General features: G+C 39.0%; 2 protein-coding genes across 4 annotated transcripts in view; one reads left to right on the top strand and one right to left on the bottom strand.

Moving 5' to 3' along the window:
* The window catches only part of LOC103713282 (rhomboid-like protein 20), a 35,029-nt gene extending 24,827 nt beyond the window's left edge, over window positions 1-10,202 (top strand). Inside the window, exons 7-8 of the mRNA XM_088715270.2 lie at window positions 5,927-6,052; window positions 9,602-10,202. Of these exons, the coding sequence (XP_088571396.1) occupies window positions 5,927-6,052; window positions 9,602-9,772 (297 nt within the window). The 3' untranslated portion in view covers window positions 9,773-10,202. The remainder of the gene's footprint in view (window positions 1-5,926; window positions 6,053-9,601) is intronic.
* A 7,039-nt stretch (window positions 10,203-17,241) lies between these two features.
* LOC103715825 (uncharacterized) overlaps window positions 17,242-19,941 on the bottom strand; it is a 29,628-nt gene continuing 26,928 nt past the window's right edge. For all 3 annotated transcript variants that reach the window (XM_039119363.2, XM_039119362.2, XM_039119361.2), the window contains one exon: window positions 17,242-17,984. In XM_039119363.2, the coding sequence (XP_038975291.1) occupies window positions 17,762-17,984 (223 nt within the window). In that variant the 3' untranslated portion in view covers window positions 17,242-17,761. The remainder of the gene's footprint in view (window positions 17,985-19,941) is intronic.

The following is a 19,941-nucleotide window of genomic DNA, read 5'->3' as shown; positions in this document are numbered from 1 at the left end:
AAATATGAAATTTAATTTCATTACCAGAATCTAACAAGCATGTGTGTAGATGACAGATATATCCATGATGGTGCAACCGAGTCCTCCCAACAAGGATAGTTTATGCAGTAGTATCAAATAGTAACATGCATTAATGCATACTCATTCCATACTTGCAAGGATACTTTCATGAAAAGAAAAAAGATTAAACTAAAAATAAATAAACAAAACAAGACGAACTAAGATTCAATGGGACAAAATTGTCTTTCATTTTCCCTCTACCTATTTTTATCTTTGTTTCTGAGGTAACCAAGATGGGCTTTTGAAGCATGGAAGTGTCCTTGACATCATCACGAAAATATTGCAGGATCTCATTATCAATGTGTTTCACGTTGGGCTGGTGCTCTTGAGTTTTCATCGGAGCCGCCGAAGCCTTGCTGCTTTTGGATGTTCATTGTTGAGTTACCCAAGCCCTGTTGCTCTTGGGTGTCCATTGTTGAGGTGCCCAAGCCCTGTTGCTCTTGTGTTGTCATTGTTGAGTCACCCAATCCAGATTGTTGTACTTGTGTGTTTGCCTCATCCACACTGTTTTTTTGTAAGTTTGCATTATCGTCAACCTTACCCATCCAATCTGTCCATGAAGAGTCGAAGTCTAAATGTTCAGAATTGAACGGTAGACATTGATCAGCTGAGTCACCACATATTTGATAAGTGAAACTGAAATCATTCATGATATCATGTGATGGTGCTGCTAGAGGATCGAAGAAATTCCATGGACTATCATCAAAATTCGCCAGAGTTGATGGGTTGAATTGGTCTTGAAAAATGTTGTTTCTTGACTCAGAAAGTACAGCTTCTGGCAATGCAAGAGGATTATCTGGGGTCACATCAGCTTGATCGGCTTCTGAATTCATGGCAAAGATCGATGGATTGAACTGATCCAGAGAAATGCTGTTTATCGGCTCAACAACTCCAACTTCAGCCAAAGCAGGAGCATTATCTGTTGTCTTATCAGGTTGATCAGCTTCAGCACTCACGAGAAGAGAGTCCTCTATCATGTTATCAGCTTCATTTTCGTTTGTGGCACCACGAGAAGAGGTGGCACCTCTAGATCCAGATCTCCCATAGTGTATTCGACATAAAACCCATCTATCCAACTACAACAGAGAAAGGAAATAAGAAAAAAAGAAAAATTCTAAGTTGATCGAGAAAGATCAGCTGACAACCATTACAAGAAAATGTAGCTCTAGTTCTATAGGAGATCTCATAATTAACATGCTTCCCTATCAGTGTTCCTACATTAGAAATTATAGTTATGCAAGGAAAAATTAATTTATAAATATAACAGACAGGAACAAATGTCATATAAATTATGTATTATAATGTTGGACCACGCTACTGCTAGTCCATTGAATAATCACGATTTAAAAATAACAGAATTAATGACATTATTGTTATATGTGCTTGATGCATGGGCTTGATTGTGGGAGAATCTGTTATCTCCACCAAAATAATTTTATTCAAAAATAAGAAAAAGATAATAAAAGTAAAGGAAAGGAAACAAATAAAGGCAAGCACATATTAGATACTGGAAGTAAATAAATTTAGCTCACCAGCATGCTTTCAGGGTTAATAGGTTGCTGGAATTCATCAATCCTGTATTCATCCATGAGCCAAATTGTTTTAGTTCCTCCTGGTTGTTCCCCTAAGTAGAAAGTAAGAGATTTCTTGACTCCCATCTTTTTGCCCTTCCTACTGATGATGTCTGTATCTGATCCAGTGGCCTTCCAATAGCCAGATCCTGCAGAACGATTTGGCCTCGAACCATGGGCATACTTGCGGTATCTTGGAGTAAGGAAGTACCAATTGCCTCCGAACTGCTCATCATATCTTTCTGCAAAGTTCAATGTTTCTGTATCAATAATAATGTGTAAATAAGTAGGATGCGGCTCATCATATATGGCAGGAATTTTTTTCCTTAATGTTCTGAACAAAATACATCAAGGAGAAGATTATGATTAGATCTCAACTGGATCTAAATATTTCCTTAGCATTATTTTTTTATTATAGCTAAAACACATAATCATATTAATCTAAGTACGTACCAGTTTTCATGGATGCGATCAATAAATTTTTCAATGAGTTGCGATACAAATCCCACTCTGAACACTAACTTTTTTTTCATCTGGATTAGTTTTCCCATGAAGTTCAAGGAAGTGTTTCACACCCTTTTTCCTAACAAGCGAAGATTATGGGTTTTAGTCATCTTCAAGTATTTGTTCTTAGATAATCATAATGTGGGGCTTGGGCGAGAGTAGTAGGGGGTGACATCCTGATGCATGCATTAGCTTAGCTGATAAAGCATCAGCGGAAATAACAGGATGGTTGCAATCTCGACAACTTATTTAAATAACCCTGTTCTTTTCTAAAACAATATAATAGCAGGTGCTTCCTCGATCCCCGTCTTGAACCAAAAAGAAAAAAAAACAAATCTTAATTAAAAAAACAAAAAGAATTATATTCTCCTAAACTCAAGAAGACATCATGTAGGAGAAATATGTTGCAATCTGATCTGAGCTTTACTTATGGGCAATTCAGCATGGTTGCTGCAACTAATAAAACATAAAAGATAAGAGAACGTTACCTGCGAGCTCTTCTGGATTGTAGGCATATACGTTTTCTTCTTTGATGAGATCACATGGAAGTTTTCGCCCATTAATCTTGACTAGTAGATAGTATTGTATGAGCTCCTCGTCCTCGGGAGTAAACCTAACGCCAGCAGTGTATGGAGGTTGGTCATATTCGGAGGAAATTCCAGTTTCCATTGCTAGAATCTATATATGAAAGAGGCGTGAGCTGAAGGGATTCTTTAGAAGAGAAGAGAGGCAAGACGACGACCGGAGGCTAGTTGCGTTAACACAGCAGGTCTGGCCGAGGAAAGAAGAGCGGTATATAATAAGAGAGGGAGAGGAAGAGAGAGAGAGAGAGGAGGACTTCCGAATAAAAAGAGGATTCCTGTTTTATTCGGTTTCCTATTTTTGCTAGAAGTGCTACTAACGGTCGAACGGCTATGTGCCTGATCCCATGGCCACGTGTGCACGCTTGGCTGGCGTCCAAGTTGGCGAGTGTCCAACGCCCAGTTCTCCTCCGACTCGGTCAGCTGCTGGCATCGACTTTTCTTCCAAAGCTTTGTCCAAAAGCCCGTTTTGAGCCCGTGTAGGGATTGTGGATCACGGCACTTCTATGGGTAATTTTGTCAAGAGGAGGTAGCATGGAGGACTAAAAACCCAATACCTCATCCAAAATGGCTAGCCGAAAAATATTATTTGGATTCCTTGATTCTGTATAAGTATCCAAGATCTACCTAACGAATAACCGATGTGGGACTAAACACATGCCCGCACGGATCCTCACATACTCCCCTCATTCAAGCCCAGACATCCTTGTCAGGCTAAGGGTTCAAATCTATTCAAATCTAATCACAAACACTAGGATTGGCCCGTAGTCAACCCCAATGGATCCGTGCTGCAGTGTCATCTAGTCCACATAGGTTATGGGCCGGATCCGTTCTGATACCATTTGTAACAACCCAAGATCTCATCCAAAATGGCTAACCGGAAGGTATTATTTGGGTTTCTTGATCCTGTATAAGTACCCAAGATCTACCCAACGAATAACCGATGTGGAACTAAACACATGCCCGCACGGATCCTCACAGCATCTGCGAAGAAAAGACCGGCCTTTAGGAGCATGGTGTGGAGCTGGCGGCCGAGGTCGAGGAGGCCGGAGGCCGGAGGCGAGCATTTTGAGGAAGAGGGGGAGGGTGGAAACAGGATGCGGAGGGGGTTTGTAGGCAATATTCCAGAGCAGTTGGTGGTTTTGGAGTCAAATTAGAGAAAGAGACGGAGTCCAGTCTATTTGCGAGTTCTATAAAAAGAAGTTTGATCTGATTGGAAAGAAGCAAAGAGCATGTGTGATAGTAAACGGAGAGAAACTGGGTAAGGGCGTATGCTTAAGATAAATAGGAGGGGTGTTCTTGGCATAAAAATTGAAAGACAAAATCAAGAGAGAATATTTCTTGATTTCAGAACTGTCATTTTTACATATAGTGTACATAAATGGGAGGTTATTCTTGGTATAAAAAATGACAGAGAATCAAGAGCGAATATTCCCTATTTTCAAAGCTATCATTTTTAAATAGTAAGTAGATATTAATTTTATATTTTTCAATCTTCAGTTTTGGTTTCTCCATGATCAAAACTCTACAGGTTGGAGAAAAAGTGTGAAAATCGCCAAAACTACAATAAAACAAATCTCCTCGGGATACCTGAGGTTGAAAATAGAGCTGATCAAAATCCGGGCCGGGCCTGGCTCGGGCTCGGACCGGGCTCTACAGCAGAAATTAGGCCCGATGGCTATGCCCAGGCCCGGCCCGGCCCGACTGTCGGACTTAAATTTTTGTCCAGGCCCGACCCGACTTTATAAATCTGGTTCGAGTCGACCCGATAGGCCTGACTCGACAGGCCCGATTTTTTTTTTTTTTGTTTGGAATCTGGAAATGGGCCAGAATGGCCCGACTAGGCCCGGCCCGACCCGATAGGCCTGACTCGACAGGCCCGATTTTTTTTTTTTGTTTGGAATCTGGAAATGGGCCAGAATGGCCCGACCAGGCCCGTCCCGATTTTTTTGATCGGGCCGCTTTTCTTGCCCAGGCCCGACCCATGGGCCTTTTTTTAATGCCCAAGCCCGAAAAATTTCGGGCCGGGCTGGGCGGGCTGGGCGGGCCAGAAGGCTCGTGATCAGCTCTAGTTGAAAGTGAGTTTTTGAACCTTGCTACGTGTTAATGATGATCAGGATTATGCGCATATGCTCCTTCAAATCAGTCAAGAATTTGATTTGTTTGACTTCTGTCTTTAAATATAGCATGAAGAATTTTCAAGTCTTACAAGGGAGCATCTTATTGGATGGTGATGTGAGGGGCTTTTTGACAGTGTACACATGCATGTCTTGCCCACAGTTTCTTAGACAAATAAGCGTGTGTTTCTTTATGAATATTAGATTCTACAGATTAGGTGTTCAGGTTAGTCATAGTTGACTTAAATTTTAATCATATCTTGTTTTGTATGATTTAATTCATTTCTAGGGCAGTCTGGGCATTTCTGGCTGATAGGCATTTTGCATGCAAAACAGTTGTTTATGATGTTACTTTTCCTTGATATGTGAGGAACTTGTTTCAAAATTACACATCCCAGATTCATTACATATAAAAAATAAAGCAGCTATAGAGCCAAGCAGAAATAAATGTGCATTTTCTTGTAAGCATACAGATAGTTTTTGAAATGCTTAGAATGTCACTTTCTTGCTTGACCTTTTAGTTCCTTCTTATTCATGCATATGGTTGTTGGAACTGGTTCCAATTCCAGTCATTTCTTGTCTTTAGAATTAGGCAGTCTGATAGCATACAAGTTGGTGTTCACTGTTTTGTTAAAGTGACACTGCTTTTTAAGGTACCAAGGCACACATATTTGTTTTTTAATGAAACTTCAGTTTGACTATATTTTTTCCTAGGTTTCTAATTGCGACCTTCTTTATTATTTTGCTTAAAACATATGCCCGTACCATAGATACTAGTTTTGTTTCGAGAGTATCAGCCATCTGAATCCTTCTCTGCGTCTATTTTAGCCTACAATATTTGTTTGGTAGCCACAGATTCATTTGCTGTTACCACACCAATTTAAATTTTTGATTTGCTTCATTGAAGAGAGAAGATTATGTATGAATCTGAGTACTAATAATAGATTCAATAACCTTGTTATCTTTGATTATGATTTTTAAGTTGTCCCATGAGAAGTTGATTTCAGACACTAAATTGTCTGATTTTCTGTTATATGTAATTTTCGACTAGATCTTTTATTGCCTGTCTTGATTGTGTAATTTGATTCTATAGTTTCCAGAAATGGTAGCATCATTTTTCTCGCGGTTATTCATGTCCTCTTCTACAAGCTCATCACGCACAACATCAAGTAGGAATGTAATAGGAAGTGTACCTTCTTATGCTGCTCGTCAAGTACAGGCAAGTTTTCTTATTCTTTACTAATAGAGGACAACTTTACTATCAGTTTGATTACTCATTTAGGTTAGTTAGCTTTATGTTTCCTAATTATAGGACATTGAAAACTTTTTATTTTTTTCTTTTTTTTTTTACAATGGGTTCTTAGATGTACTAATCTCTAATTTATTTAACTAATGCGCTGTCCAATTTATATTCATATTTATACATTTGGTGCTGATAAGATTTCTACTATTTTATTTAAAACTTGTATCACAAGTAGAAATCTTAATAATGCTTGCCACCATATTTTTAACAGAGTTATGGGTCTTGGACCTGTAAACAAGAATTAATATTAGAGTATATCGCCCTCTCCCTCTCTTCCGCCCTCTCTTTCTCTCCCTCCTTCCCTCTCTCTCTCTCTCTCTCTCTCTCTCTCTCTCTCTCTCTCTCATTTCCTCACTTTTCTTCTCCCTCTCCCCCTCCCTCGCCGGTTTCTCGATTTCATTGCAGGCACAACCCGGTTTGCTGCCAGTACAGCTTGATACATCACAAAGTGGACGGTTTGGGGTGGTTCTATCTTCCTTGTTCTCAGCTAATTGACCTCCCCTTCTTGGCCAACATATTACCAATATGCAATCTCTTCTTAGCAGTAGACACATGAAAATGCCTATTCTTCTCTAGCACTGCTGATATCCAAATTTGCATAGATAAAGGACAATGTAGACCTCCCCTATTAAGGAACTTGTAAAATGACTTCACTGACTTTTGAATCCTGCATAGTCCACCATGGTACATGAAATCTACCCTCAGTAGGGATGGTCAACAACACATGCTGCAAATTCTCCCATTCTACCATTCCTCTTTTCGATAACGGCTACCATAACTCGACCTTCCAACTATGCCTCCTCCCATCCCTATGAGATTTCCATAAGACTCCTTGCTTGTGAATGTGGCAGTAGAGACCATAGAATAAAATAAAATGCAACTTCACCCAACTGGACATCTTCCCAGAATTTGACTTTCTTGCCATCTACATGGAAATCAATAGACCCCTCCCGAAAGGGTCTAGCACCTAACAGACCTTTCATATTCAAGAAAAAGAGTCAAAGATCTTCTTTTTCTCCCTGGCTCAGATCTCCATCTTTGGTAGTACACTCCCATAATCAGATCTTTCCATCCATCGTGAATCTCTAACACCACTTACCAAGCAACATTAAGTTGAACTTAGATTAAGAATGCCTTAGCCACCCTCTTCTTTAGATTTACATACAATACTCCAATTCACGAGGCATGAAAAATCTTTGATCTTCGCCTCTCCCTTCCACAAAAAGCTTTCCTATTGTGGTCAATCCTATCCATTTTGGAAGTCCAAAGATGGACATGAAGTGCAAAGGTTAAGTCAATCCCATCCACCACCCATTTCAGGACCAAGTCTTGTTTTATCTTGGATTTTGTGTCATGAGTTTGTAATGAGCAGATCAATAACTTGTCTTTTTATCCACCTTATTGGTTGCCAAATTTTCATGTCAAACTTTGGTGACGTCATCTACTCTTTTCAAATATAATCATGATGTCGTTGAATCTTTCTGCATTGCCATTGACCTAGTATAGGTGGTCAATGCAAGTCAATTTCACAATGCCTTTGAATTTTTATATCACAATTGACATCTGTCAATATGCTGAAATAAATATCTTGATTCTTTCCATCTTGGTGCTAAATTGCGAACAGGGATCAAATGTTGAAAGAGATGAAAGTTAAAAATGTTTGGATGAGGGTAATAGGTGGTTTCCTATTAATAGAGAGATAAAGTTGACTTTAGCTCAACTAAGGCGAGTAGAAACCAAATTTAGTTTCTTAGACACATAAGAATTTGCATACAAGCAAAAGGATGTTCGAATCAATTGGAGCTAAAGAAGTGCAAAATAATGTTTCTTGAGTTATAAGTGTTGAATTGGAGTGATGGAGTTTGATATAACCTTATTTGGATCAAATTAGCTAGTTCAGTCAGCTGAATGTAAGATTCTTGTCTCTTGTTGATTTTCTTTTAAGATAAAAGGACCTGGTAAGGATAACTATTAAGGGAATTGTTTAGTGATTCATACTTAAGATGGTCAAGAAATGAAGTCCCTTAACATGAGCCATTACTTTGCTCAAATGAAGTCCAAAATTCATGTGTTGAAAGATGCATTGGAAAGCCAAAAAAATGTGGAATCTAATTTACTGGGTGAGCCTTGGAGCAGTGATAAGGTAGCTCCATTGTGACATGGGTGTCAGATTTGAAATAAGGAAACCTTCTTTTTAAGGCTGAATACATCTAACCTGTCCTATACCTTACAGTGGAAGAAACCTCACGCATTAGGATGCCCTTATCTTTGGAGGGCGGGCTCTAGTGCAATTGTATGGTTGCTTTATTGTGACCTAGGTGCCATGGGTTCGAAATATAGAAACGACCTCCTTACACATGGAGATAAGGCTGCATAAACCTTACCTTCTTAAAACCCCATAGCAACGGGAGCCTACGCAGATACCCTTTTTCTTTGAGCCTGAAGCTACAAGTGGACCCAAAAAAAAATAAAGTGATGCTATCAAGCTACATTAATAAGTTACAGTTATACCATGAGGACCTACTTTATTTGTCGTTCTTCCGACGGTGAACTACAAATGCAAGGTGCTGTTCCATGTTAAATAATGTGTCCCTGCATCTATATCATTTTTCCATTAAAGTTTATATCTGTCTCCATTTTTGAGAGTGCTGGCTCCAAATGGTCTGCAAGGTGCCAAGAGCAGCAAATGAAGAACAAAACTAACTCATCTGAGCAAGGCCATTTACCCACTTATCTTGAAAACTGGCCTAGTTAAGGTAAGATGAATTCTCATAGAGCTATTCACGGCTGATGCATGTTTATGTAACTCAACCAACTCAGCAGATTTCTCGATTTACTTGTATTTTTTAATCATGATTTTCTCACCTAATGATACAGGAATTTTAATTTTGATTGAAGAGACCAAGATGATTATAAGGAGTCGGTCTCGGCATGCCTTCAAAACAAGTTATGATGTTGTGAAATTTAAGATTATTTAGAGGACTGAACTGGACAACTGGTTGCCAACTGAACCACAGCTTAGTTTGCTATGGCCTACTAGGGTTTAGCTGGTTTCAAATGCAACGATACCTTTCTTGGCTGTTTCTATTCTTTTCCTTTATTTTTTTCGTGCTCTTAGAGCATTATTTCTATTTGGAGTGTGATTCTCTATCCAGTATCAGATCTTTATAAACAGTTGACTGAAGAAAATTTCTCATAGACTCAACAAACATTATTAAGGTGAAGCACAAATATACATTCTATCAAACATGCAATTTCTCATCTTGAAAGGAACTCCAAGGGAAGGAAACATTTTGACCCATTTGTTTCTATTTTGGCAAATTTAGTGATTTTGACCTTTCTATGTTGGATGTAATTTTCATATTTAAAGCAATATATTTTTGAAGTAAGTTGTTGAAGAGGGATATGCTTATTTACATCATTTGATGACTTCAAATCACACTCATGCCCTTGAGTCTGGTGCAGCGAAATTATCCTTCCTCTGTGCATGCTCCTGTTCCAGAGCCACCGGAGTCTTCTGTTGCTACATTAGTATCCATGGGCTTTGACAGCAATGCTGCCAGACAGGCACTCTTGCGTGCTAGAAATGACATCAATGTGGCCACAAATATGTTACTCGAATCGCAGGCTCGATAGTTGAAATCACGTTGTCAGAAAATGGGGTGCAGGGTCATGTATGATTCCAGAAAAGACTCATAGCCCCACGGATATAACGACAGAAGAAAACCATTGTATTGATTGTGGCTCTTAGCCCTTATCACATATGTTCACTAACGGGTGTTACCCTGGTTCAGTGTTTCCATTTGGCAGTGAGAAACTCATTCATCGGTACTAGTGGGTGCTGTTATATTATATATCGTCGAGAGGGTGACCCTGCAATATTCCTTTGTCCAAATACTGAGATGGATGCTGATGGTCAACCAATGTCAATGATGGCTACCATAATGTAAATTTTTTTGAGGTTTTAAGATAAGCACCAGCGATATGTTTATTACTGCACTTGAGCTCACATTATAGTTCAAAAACTCTTGATGCATGCCATTATTTTGGGAATAGATTCATGTCATTGCATTATCATTATGGCTGTAGGATATGTTTTTAATTCTCACAACCTATCAATTTGTTGAACGGAGCCGGTTCATCTGCGGTGCATGTTCTGCATCGTTGATGGCTGTATGTACAGCCCTGAAGACAGATGGCTGTCACGATGCGCTGTGTTTGGCACCCAGTGCGAGCTTCTTGAGAATTGCGATAGCAATCGGTCTTCGAGATGGATGATATGGTGTTTATCGAGGGCTGTATGGCCTTCTACAGTGCACATGCACTGCAGAAGATCTGAATTGTTTGTGAACATCAGTGGAAAAAATCCAGGAGAAAGCTGCTTGCTTCTATCTAATCACTGTGGTCCTGAATTCACAGACGATTATATCATGTCAAATTGGTTTCTATTTCCATCTTTTTACGCATGAGTCGAAAACCTTCATTTTGAAGTGCTTCCTCTGAACTGATTGGTTCCCTTTCCTCTAAATGCTTTGTAAATTGTGGTGATTGCGAACCCGGGAGAATACTGTTGATAGGATAAAGTTCAGCCACTTGCGGTTGCTAATTACCATACTACTATGAAGGTGAGTTAGGAACATCATAATTTGCTCATATTGCAAGAAGTCATCCAAGAGTGGATTTCGGATGTGGGACCGGTAATGGGCTTCTATGGAGTCAAATGATCTTTCCTATCTATGTTAGCAACTAAATTATAGTCCAATAGTCTTTTTTTTTGCTTTTTATTTTTTTAATAAAGAGATATCCCAACTATTATCTGTTCATCTCCTAAGTAAGCTGGTGCCGAATGAAAACGTTTGTCCTCCTCCAAGGGCAAGCCGATGAGGGAAGGGTTCCAACCCATATCTAAGCTAACAGCTTGCTAACCCGTATCAATGTACAGAGAGGCTATTTGCATATTTCGAACTCTCGACACCTTGGCCAATAGGCAATTATATTACTTTCATGTGGTAGATTGGGTCAGTGAGAATTAGCATATGGACGTGATATAATTTCCTTTTTCTTGAAAATATGAAATTTAATTTCATTACCAGAATCTAACAAGCATGTGTGTAGATGATAGATATATCCATGATGGTGCAACCAAGTCCTCCCAACAAGGATAGTTTATGCAGTAGTATCAAATAGTAACATGCATTAATGCATACTCATTCCATACTTGCAAGGATACTTTCATGAAAAGAAAAAAGATGAAACTAAAATAAATAAACAAAACAAGACGAACTAAGATTCAATGGGACAAAATTGTCTTTCATTTTCCCTCGACCTATTTTTATCTTTGTTTCTGAGGTAACCAAGATGGGCTTTTGAAGCATGGAAGTGTCCTTGGCATCATCACGAAAATATTGCAGGATCTCATTATCAATGTGTTTCACGTTGGGCTGGTGCTCTTGAGTTTTCATCGGAGCTGCCGAAGCCTTGCTGCTTTTGGATGTTCATTGTTGAGTTACCCAAGCCCTGTTGCTCTTGGGTGTCCATTGTTGAGGTGCCCAAGCCCTGTTCCTCTTGTGTTGTCATTGTTGAGTCACCCAATCCAGATTGTTGTACTTGTGTGTTTGCCTCATCCACACTGTTTTTTTGTAAGTTTGCATTATCGTCAACCTCACCCATCCAATATGTCCATGAAGAGTCGAAGTCTAAATGTTCAGAATTGAACGGTAGACATTGATCAGCTGAGTCACCACATATTTGATAAGTGAAACTGAAATCATTCATGATATCATGTGATGGTGCTACTAGAGGATCGAAGAAATCCCATGGACTATCATCAAAATTCGCCAGAGTTGATGGGTTGAATTGGTCTTGAAAAATGTTGTCTCTTGACTCAGAAAGTATAGCTTCTGGCAATGCAAGAGGATGATCTGTGGTCACATCAGCTTGATCGGCTTCTGAATTCATGGCAAAGATCGATGGATTGAACTGATCCAGAGAAATGCTGTTTATCGGCTCAACAACTCCAACTTCAGCCAAAGCAGGAGCATTATCTGTTGTCTTATCAGGTTGATCAGCTTCAGCACTCACGAGAAGAGAGTCCTCTATCATGTTATCAGCTTCATTTTCGTTTGTGGCACCACGAGAAGAGGTGGCACCTCTAGATCCAGATCTCCCATAGTGTATTCGACATAAAACCCATCTATCCAACTACAACAGAGAAAGGAAATAAGAAAAAAAGAAAAATTCTAAGTTGATCGAGAAAGATCAGCTGACAACCATTACAAGAAAATGTAGCTCTAGTTCTATAGGAGATCACATAATTAACGTGCTTCCCTATCAGTGTTCCTACATTAGAAATTATAGTTATGCAAGGAAAAATTAATTTTATAAATATAACAAACAGGAACAAAGGTCATATAAATTATGTATTATAATGTTGGACCACGCTACTGCTAGTCCATTGAATAATCACGATTTAAAAATAACAGAATTAATGACATTATTGTTATATGTGCTTGATGCATGGGCTTGATTGTGGGAGAATCTGTTATCTCCACCAAAACAATTTTATTCAAAAATAAGAAAAAGATAATAAAAGTAAAGGAAAGGAAACAAATAAAGGCAAGCACATATTAGATACTGGAAGTAAATAAATTTAGCTCACCAGCATGCTTTCAGGGTTAATAGGTTGCTGGAATTCATCAATCCTGTATTCATCCATGAGCCAAATTGTTTTAGTTCCTCCTGGTTGTTCCCCTAAGTAGAAAGTAAGAGATTTCTTGACTCCCATCTTTTTGCCCTTCCTACTGATGATGTCTGTATCTGATCCAGTGGCCTTCCAATAGCCAGATCCTGCAGAACGATTTGGCCTCGAACCATGGGCATACTTGCGGTATCTTGGAGTAAGGAAGTACCAATTGCCTCCGAACTGCTCATCATATCTTTCTGCAAAGTTCAATGTTTCTGTATCAATAATAATGTGTAAATAAGTAGGATGCGGCTCATCATATATGGCAGGAATTTTTTTCCTTAATTTTCTGAACAAAATACATCAAGGAGAAGATTATGATTAGATCTCAACTGGATCTAAATATTTCCTTAGCATTATTTTTTATTATAGCTAAAACACATAATCATATTAATCTAAGTACGTACCAGTTTTCATGGATGCGATCAATAAATTTTTCAATGAGTTGCGATATAAATTTTTCCCACTCTGAACACTAACTTTTTTTTCATCTGGATTAGTTTTCCCATGAAGTTCAAGGAAGTGTTTCACACCCTTTTTCCTAACAAGCGAAGATTATGGGTTTTAGTCATCTTCAAGTATTTGTTCTTAGATAATCATAATGTGGGGCTTGGGCGAGAGTAGCAGGAGGTGACATCCTGATGCATGCATTAGCTCAGCTGATAAAGCATCATCGGAAATAACAGGATGGTTGCAATCTCGACAAGTTATTTAAATAACCCTGTTCTTTTCTAAAACAATATAATAGCAGGTGCTTCCTCGATCCCCGTCTTGAACAAAAAAGAAAAAAAAAATCTTAATTAAAAAAACAAAAAGAATTATATTCTTCTAAACTCAAGAAGACATCATGTAGGAGAAACGTGTTGCAATCTGATCTGAGCTTTACTTATGGGCAATTCAGCATGGTTGCTGCAACTAATAAAACATAAAAGATAAGAGAACGTTACCTGCGAGCTCTTCTGGATTGTAGGCATATACGTTTTCTTCTTTGATGAGATCACATGGAAGTTTTCGCCCATTAATCTTGACTAGTAGATAGTATTGTATGAGCTCCTCGTCCTCGGGAGTAAACCTAACGCCAGCAGTGTATGGAGGTTGGTCATATTCAGAGGAAATTCCAGTTTCCATTGCTAGAATCTATATATGAAAGAGGCGTGAGCTGAAGGGATTCTTTAGAAGAGAAGAGAGGCAAGACGACGACCGGAGGCTAGTTGCGTTAACACAGCAGGTCTGGCCGAGGAAAGAAGAGCGGTATATAATAAGAGAGGGAGAGGAAGAGAGAGAGAGAGAGGAGGACTTCCGAATAAAAAGAGGATTCCTGTTTTATTCGGTTTCCTATTTTTGCTAGAAGTGCTACTAACGGTCGAACGGCTATGTGCCTGATCCCATGGCCACGTGTGCACGCTTGGCTGGCGTCCAAGTTGGCGAGTGTCCAACGCCCAGTTCTCCTCCGACTCGGTCAGCTGCTGGCATCGACTTTTCTTCCAAAGCTTTGTCCAAAAGCCCGTTTTGAGCCCGTGTAGGGATTGTGGATCACGGCATTTCTATGGGTAATTTTGTCAAGAGGAGGTAGCATGGAGGACTAAAAACCCAATACCTCATCCAAAATGGCTAGCCGAAAAATATTATTTGGATTCCTTGATTCTGTATAAGTATCCAAGATCTACCTAACGAATAACCGATGTGGGACTAAACACATGCCCGCACGGATCCTCACATACTCCCCCCATTCAAGCCCAGACATCCTTGTCAGGCTAAGGGTTCAAATCTATTCAAATCTAATCACAAACACTACGATTGGCCCGTAGTCAACCCCAATGGATCCGTGCTGCAGTGTCATCTAGTCCACATAGGTTATGGGCCGGATCCGTTCTGATACCATTTGTAACAACCCAAGATCTCATCCAAAATGGCTAGCCGGAAGGTATTATTTGGGTTTCTTGATCCTGTATAAGTACCCAAGATCTACCCAACGAATAACCGATGTGGAACTAAACACACGCCCGCACGGATCCTCACAGCATCTGCGAAGAAAAGACCGGCCTTTAGGAGCATGGTGTGGAGCTGGCGGCCGAGGGCCGGAGGCGAACATTTTGAGGAAGAGGGGAAGGGTGGAAACAGGATGCGGAGGGGGTTTGTAGGCGAAAGGGATGAGGTGGCGACGGCTGGAGTCGACAACATTCCAGAGCTGTTGGTGGTTTTCTCCCCCTCTCGCGCGCGCCCTTCTAAAAAAGTCTGTCCCAACAGTTTTTGTTCAGTGCACCGGAAATTGAGGTGTGTCTAAGAAAATAGGAAGCTTAGCAAGATACATAAATATTTGGAGGCAAGGCTTCTCTTCTGGCCAATCACACCCGTGATGTCCTTATTATCTGAGGAGGCCTTCCGCATCTTCATTGTGATCTGGCCTCGTTGAATCACGATATTTCCGATTCCATGAGTTGAAAATTTAGGTCTTAAATCAGCGTCTACAAGGATCCGAGCTCGTAAGCTTCTCGTAACACTTTATTCAATTCAAAAATTTTCAGCTAATGCTAGTGGTAATAATAAAAGTCCAAGCACATCCACCAGCAGCAACTGCGGTGTAAAGAAAAGGGATGATGATCATGGCAATAATATCATAGCTAAAAGATTGTAAGACAGGTAATGATGGTAAGCGGTATAAGTGGGTTGGAAATCAATATCAAGTTTATGATACACATAAATAGAATAGAAAACTATGGTATTTTTTTTTTTTTTTGTACATAAAAAAGGGAGGGAGGAGGAAAGAACAAGTCCACCCCCGCGTAGCAGCCTCCACTCGGCCCCCATCCCGCCAGGAGAATGTTCGATGCGGACAGAAATGACCGTGTGTTGGGTACCCCGGTCGGTTTTACTGATACTCTCCCCACCCGTGGGCTCAGCTCGGTTATCCGTCTGGGCTCCGGCACGAATACCACATGTGAGTACGTCACACCTAGCACCACCAAGGCCACCAGCAGCGCGATACACCCTTCCAGACCCCGTGTCCGAGCAGGGATCATCCGGTCTCCACAATTTAAGTGACGCCCGTGCGTTTTAAACTTGAAACCACTTGATTGAAAGTAAGGCCATGCTTCTACTGAGCTACCACCTTAGTGGTAAAACTCTGGTACATTACTAGCCTAAAAGCTGGTTGTGTCATCTGCATTGAAAAATTGCTGGTTATATGCATGAACGCTCGGGCGACGTTGTCGTCTCCTCGATCACATGAACGTCGGCTCCCTTGACTCCATGGGTGATTGCACCAAGAGATGGTACGGGTGTGGGAGGCATGTCTTTGTCCCATCTCATTAGTTATTTAAGTTTTTATTTTTTTAGAATGGATGCAGTTAACGGCTAATGGAACTTTGGATTCCTCGTGATTCATACTGAACGGATGGTAGATAGGCCGACCAGATTTGGAGCTTGCCATACTATGCACCATGGTCAATCTTTATTTACATCACTTAACATTATTTTTAACACTGTGTTCATATTCATTCCTATGCCATCGTTTATGACGGATTGCTGCTGGAGAGGATATCACTTCTTTTGATTTCAAAATCAATAATAGAGCATCCAAATTAAAAAACCAATACTACTAATCATGATTTATACTACTAAAAATAATTAGAAACTATACATATTTTTGCAGCCTCTAACCTATGTATCATATAAATATCAAAATAAACCGTTTTCATCATGCTAGTATGATAAATATATAAAAAAATTATTCAGATTGAGAATCTATTTCATTGATTATGATATAGACATATTGAAATATTTATAAATTTACAAAATAATGAATTTTAATACCTCGAATATACATGGTCTTATAATATTTTAACTATTTTTTTATCTCCACATAATATATAGCTTGTGATTTTTGGCTCTTAGGCATTTTTAATGATATAGATCGTAATCAGTAGCCTCATTATTAATTCTAAAATCATGAGCAAGCATCCTCACCTCGCGAGAGGAGCATAACATCTCTTATTATTTTATATTTTCTAATATAATCTTTACACACTCAAGTCTGGCCCAACCCAATGGTTGAGAGATCCTTGCCTACACCCAGTCAAAACTGCACCGGGCTGATTGGGCTGCAAATGTCCAATTCTGAACCCAACAAGATTTAATGGTGGGCTGTGTTCAGACCTGAAACACCCCAGTGGCAAACTTATTGGTTCCGTCAAGCCCAATATATCATCCTAAAGTATCACCTGCCCTATATAACTGTACTGGCAAATTTATCAGCTGTGCACCATTGGAGAGAGTAGGCTTCTATAATTTGCTTACATACAAGTAGCATTTGAGATATTCCTAGACAAGTGATGAAGCCAAGGTGTGAGAGATGACACCTAAGTTGAGAAATTCTTGATTTCAAGAAGCATTTTATTGCATCTGCATCATGAAATGGACATGCCAAATATGTTGCTGAGAAAGAACCATAGTACATTCACCAATGCATCACAAAAAGGGAGGAATCTGATTCTGTAAGCACAAAAGCACACTGCTATGATCATTTTCAATACAATCATTAATTCACCATTAAAAAACAAATCTGCCTCGCATACTCTATAATGCGATAATTCAATCATAATAGCCCCATCGGCCACAAACCACTCCAATTGCTTTTCTATAACTTTTTTTTAGAACATCGGCGAGAAAAACTATATAGCTTCTTCCAGACAATTTCAACCATGGGTACCCTTTACTGATTTGCAATGTGAAGTATACTCTTTGAGTTAGAAGGCCTTTCGATGGATTTGAACTTTAAGAGCAGATTCAGATTCTGCAATATCATGTTTGCTCTTCCACGGTAGAACAAGCATTGGAAAAAAAAAACCATCATGTGCTGAAATACAAGCTACCTTGAATGCACTCTAGCTTCCCTCACCATCCATAGTATAAACGGGAATTTGCCAGTTCTTAATATTCTTCTTAGGGTCATCCGTAAGGCTGAGATCCTTCTCATCTTCTTTAAATGTCTTAACAAAGGTTTTTGCACCCACCAAAATCAATCTTTCTAACATAAACAACTGATAATTGTTCTGGATCACAGGGTCCAAAATGTAACTAAAGTTTGATGAGTATGCCAACTTATATCTGCAGAACAGTTAGACAACGTGAAGCACAAATATTAGCTGAGGATGTCAACTGAAAAATGAAAATCTGGCAATGGCAGAGCAAGTGGTACTATAATAACAAGATGGAAAGGGATGGAGGAAATTTCAGGGGAAAAAGAGTTAGCCACCTTAAATAGTTAATTAAAATGTTACTCAGAATTTTTTTAGGACTCATCTCTCAACTAGGATTAGGCCATTACATAAAAAAGCCATTATACAAGACAGAAACAATCTAAAGTCATGTTATAGCAAAAGAAATTCAAAAAGCTTATACACTGCAAAACTTTTGCCAAACCATGTTTGCAAGTAAGAGTTTGAAAATCAGTACACACTACAGTGAATTTGATGATCCAAACAAAATTGATGACCAAGATATACTACAGTGTAATCAATTTTCATGTCTTGGATCTATTTTACGAAATAAAGGAAAAATAGGTGATGAGCTATCTAATAAAATTAGACTCAGTAAGTGGAGTTGAAAGGTGCCTCTGCATTGCTATCAATAAAATGCCTTCCTTAGCAACCATAGAGAAAATTTTATAAGATGACAGGAAAGTTCACAACGTCGTATGGTTTTAGGTGTTGGATATTAGAACCAAACAAGATGACTATAGTAGATATAAGAATGTTAGAAGTGGATGCAGTAAAACTACGAAAAGTTGGAATCAGAAACAACCTATAATATTAAAAGTAAAAGCAACACTAAACAAGAACAAAATAACCCAAAAAAAACGCAAGAGATACAATCTAAAACACTTTTAAACCTTGAGGTTGTTATTAACAGGGACCATTAGCGAATAGGATTTGTAAAGCCTACCCCAAATAGTTGGGACAGCATTCGAGTGAAGAGGTGCCAAAACACCAAAATCAGAATTCAACTTGTCTACCTAGAAGTAGACTGACAACTTAAGAAGTCTACATCATTTGGAAATCCTAATTCAGATCCAGGTTCCATTTTACATCAATTAACTTTTGAGACACCAAACATTCCCTAAAATTGCATTGGAGATATAAATCTAAATATTAAATCTAGAAAGTACATTTAAAAAATGAAAATATCTCAAGAATAACAAGAATAAGTTTTTGTAGCTAGTCAGTTTTAATTGATAAATAAGTTAATAGCAAATGGAAAAAGAGGATAAAGCTACCAAATACCCATACCAAAAGTCAAAATATCCCATTCGTTCATTCTCAATCAGGGAAAGTGGTCAGATTCATGGTTTTGACCTTATTTTTAAGAACCAAGAGAAGGTAATAAGAGTGGGTAAAGGTGTGGTTGTAGGGAAGCAGACATTTCAAAACAAAGAAGCGCATAGGAAGATGGTGCAGGTTTCAGATTGTAGAAAGATTCAAGCATGTTATCCTAGGTCAAAGATTGTCTACTAGTTGTACTTTTACATAGTACACTCATTTAGCTATGCAACTTCAAATCTTTTATATAACCTACCTAGCTTGCTTAATTAACTTTGATTTAAAGCGCCTCTATTAGCCTCCTCTAAGACCATGTAGGTATGTTCATGAAAATATAGTCATGCATAAAACATTCCAAGAATATAGAGATACACAAAGTATGTGAGGTTCTTACTTAACTTCGTCATAATATTCCAATATGCAAGTGTTTAGAAACAATTCTAAACAATTCTAGAAGTGTGGGGAAGTACATATTTTAGAAACAATTCTAGAAGGAAGTGTTTAGAAAGCTAGCATGGGTTCAAGATCCTAGGAAGATTCCAAAGAAAATGCATTATCCTAGGCAGAAAATTCAAGCTAAAGTTCGCCATCTCCATACCAGACCCCGTACTAATGCCATACTAGCACTTTGTCGATATGGAACAGTATGGAATCTTTCTAACATACCGAATGTCAGTGCGCCTTCCATACTGGGTACCAGTACCGAACCAGTATAGTACGATATGAACTGTACTGTCCAGTTTGGG

This window comes from Phoenix dactylifera, chromosome 2, assembly GCF_051530095.1.
Source record: "Phoenix dactylifera cultivar Ajwa chromosome 2, Ajwa_hap1_PhDact_Kaust_v1.1, whole genome shotgun sequence".
Classification (NCBI taxonomy): Eukaryota; Viridiplantae; Streptophyta; class Magnoliopsida; order Arecales; family Arecaceae; genus Phoenix; species Phoenix dactylifera.
Note: the sequence above shows the minus strand (reverse complement) of the source record. Positions and strands in the feature narration are given on the sequence as shown.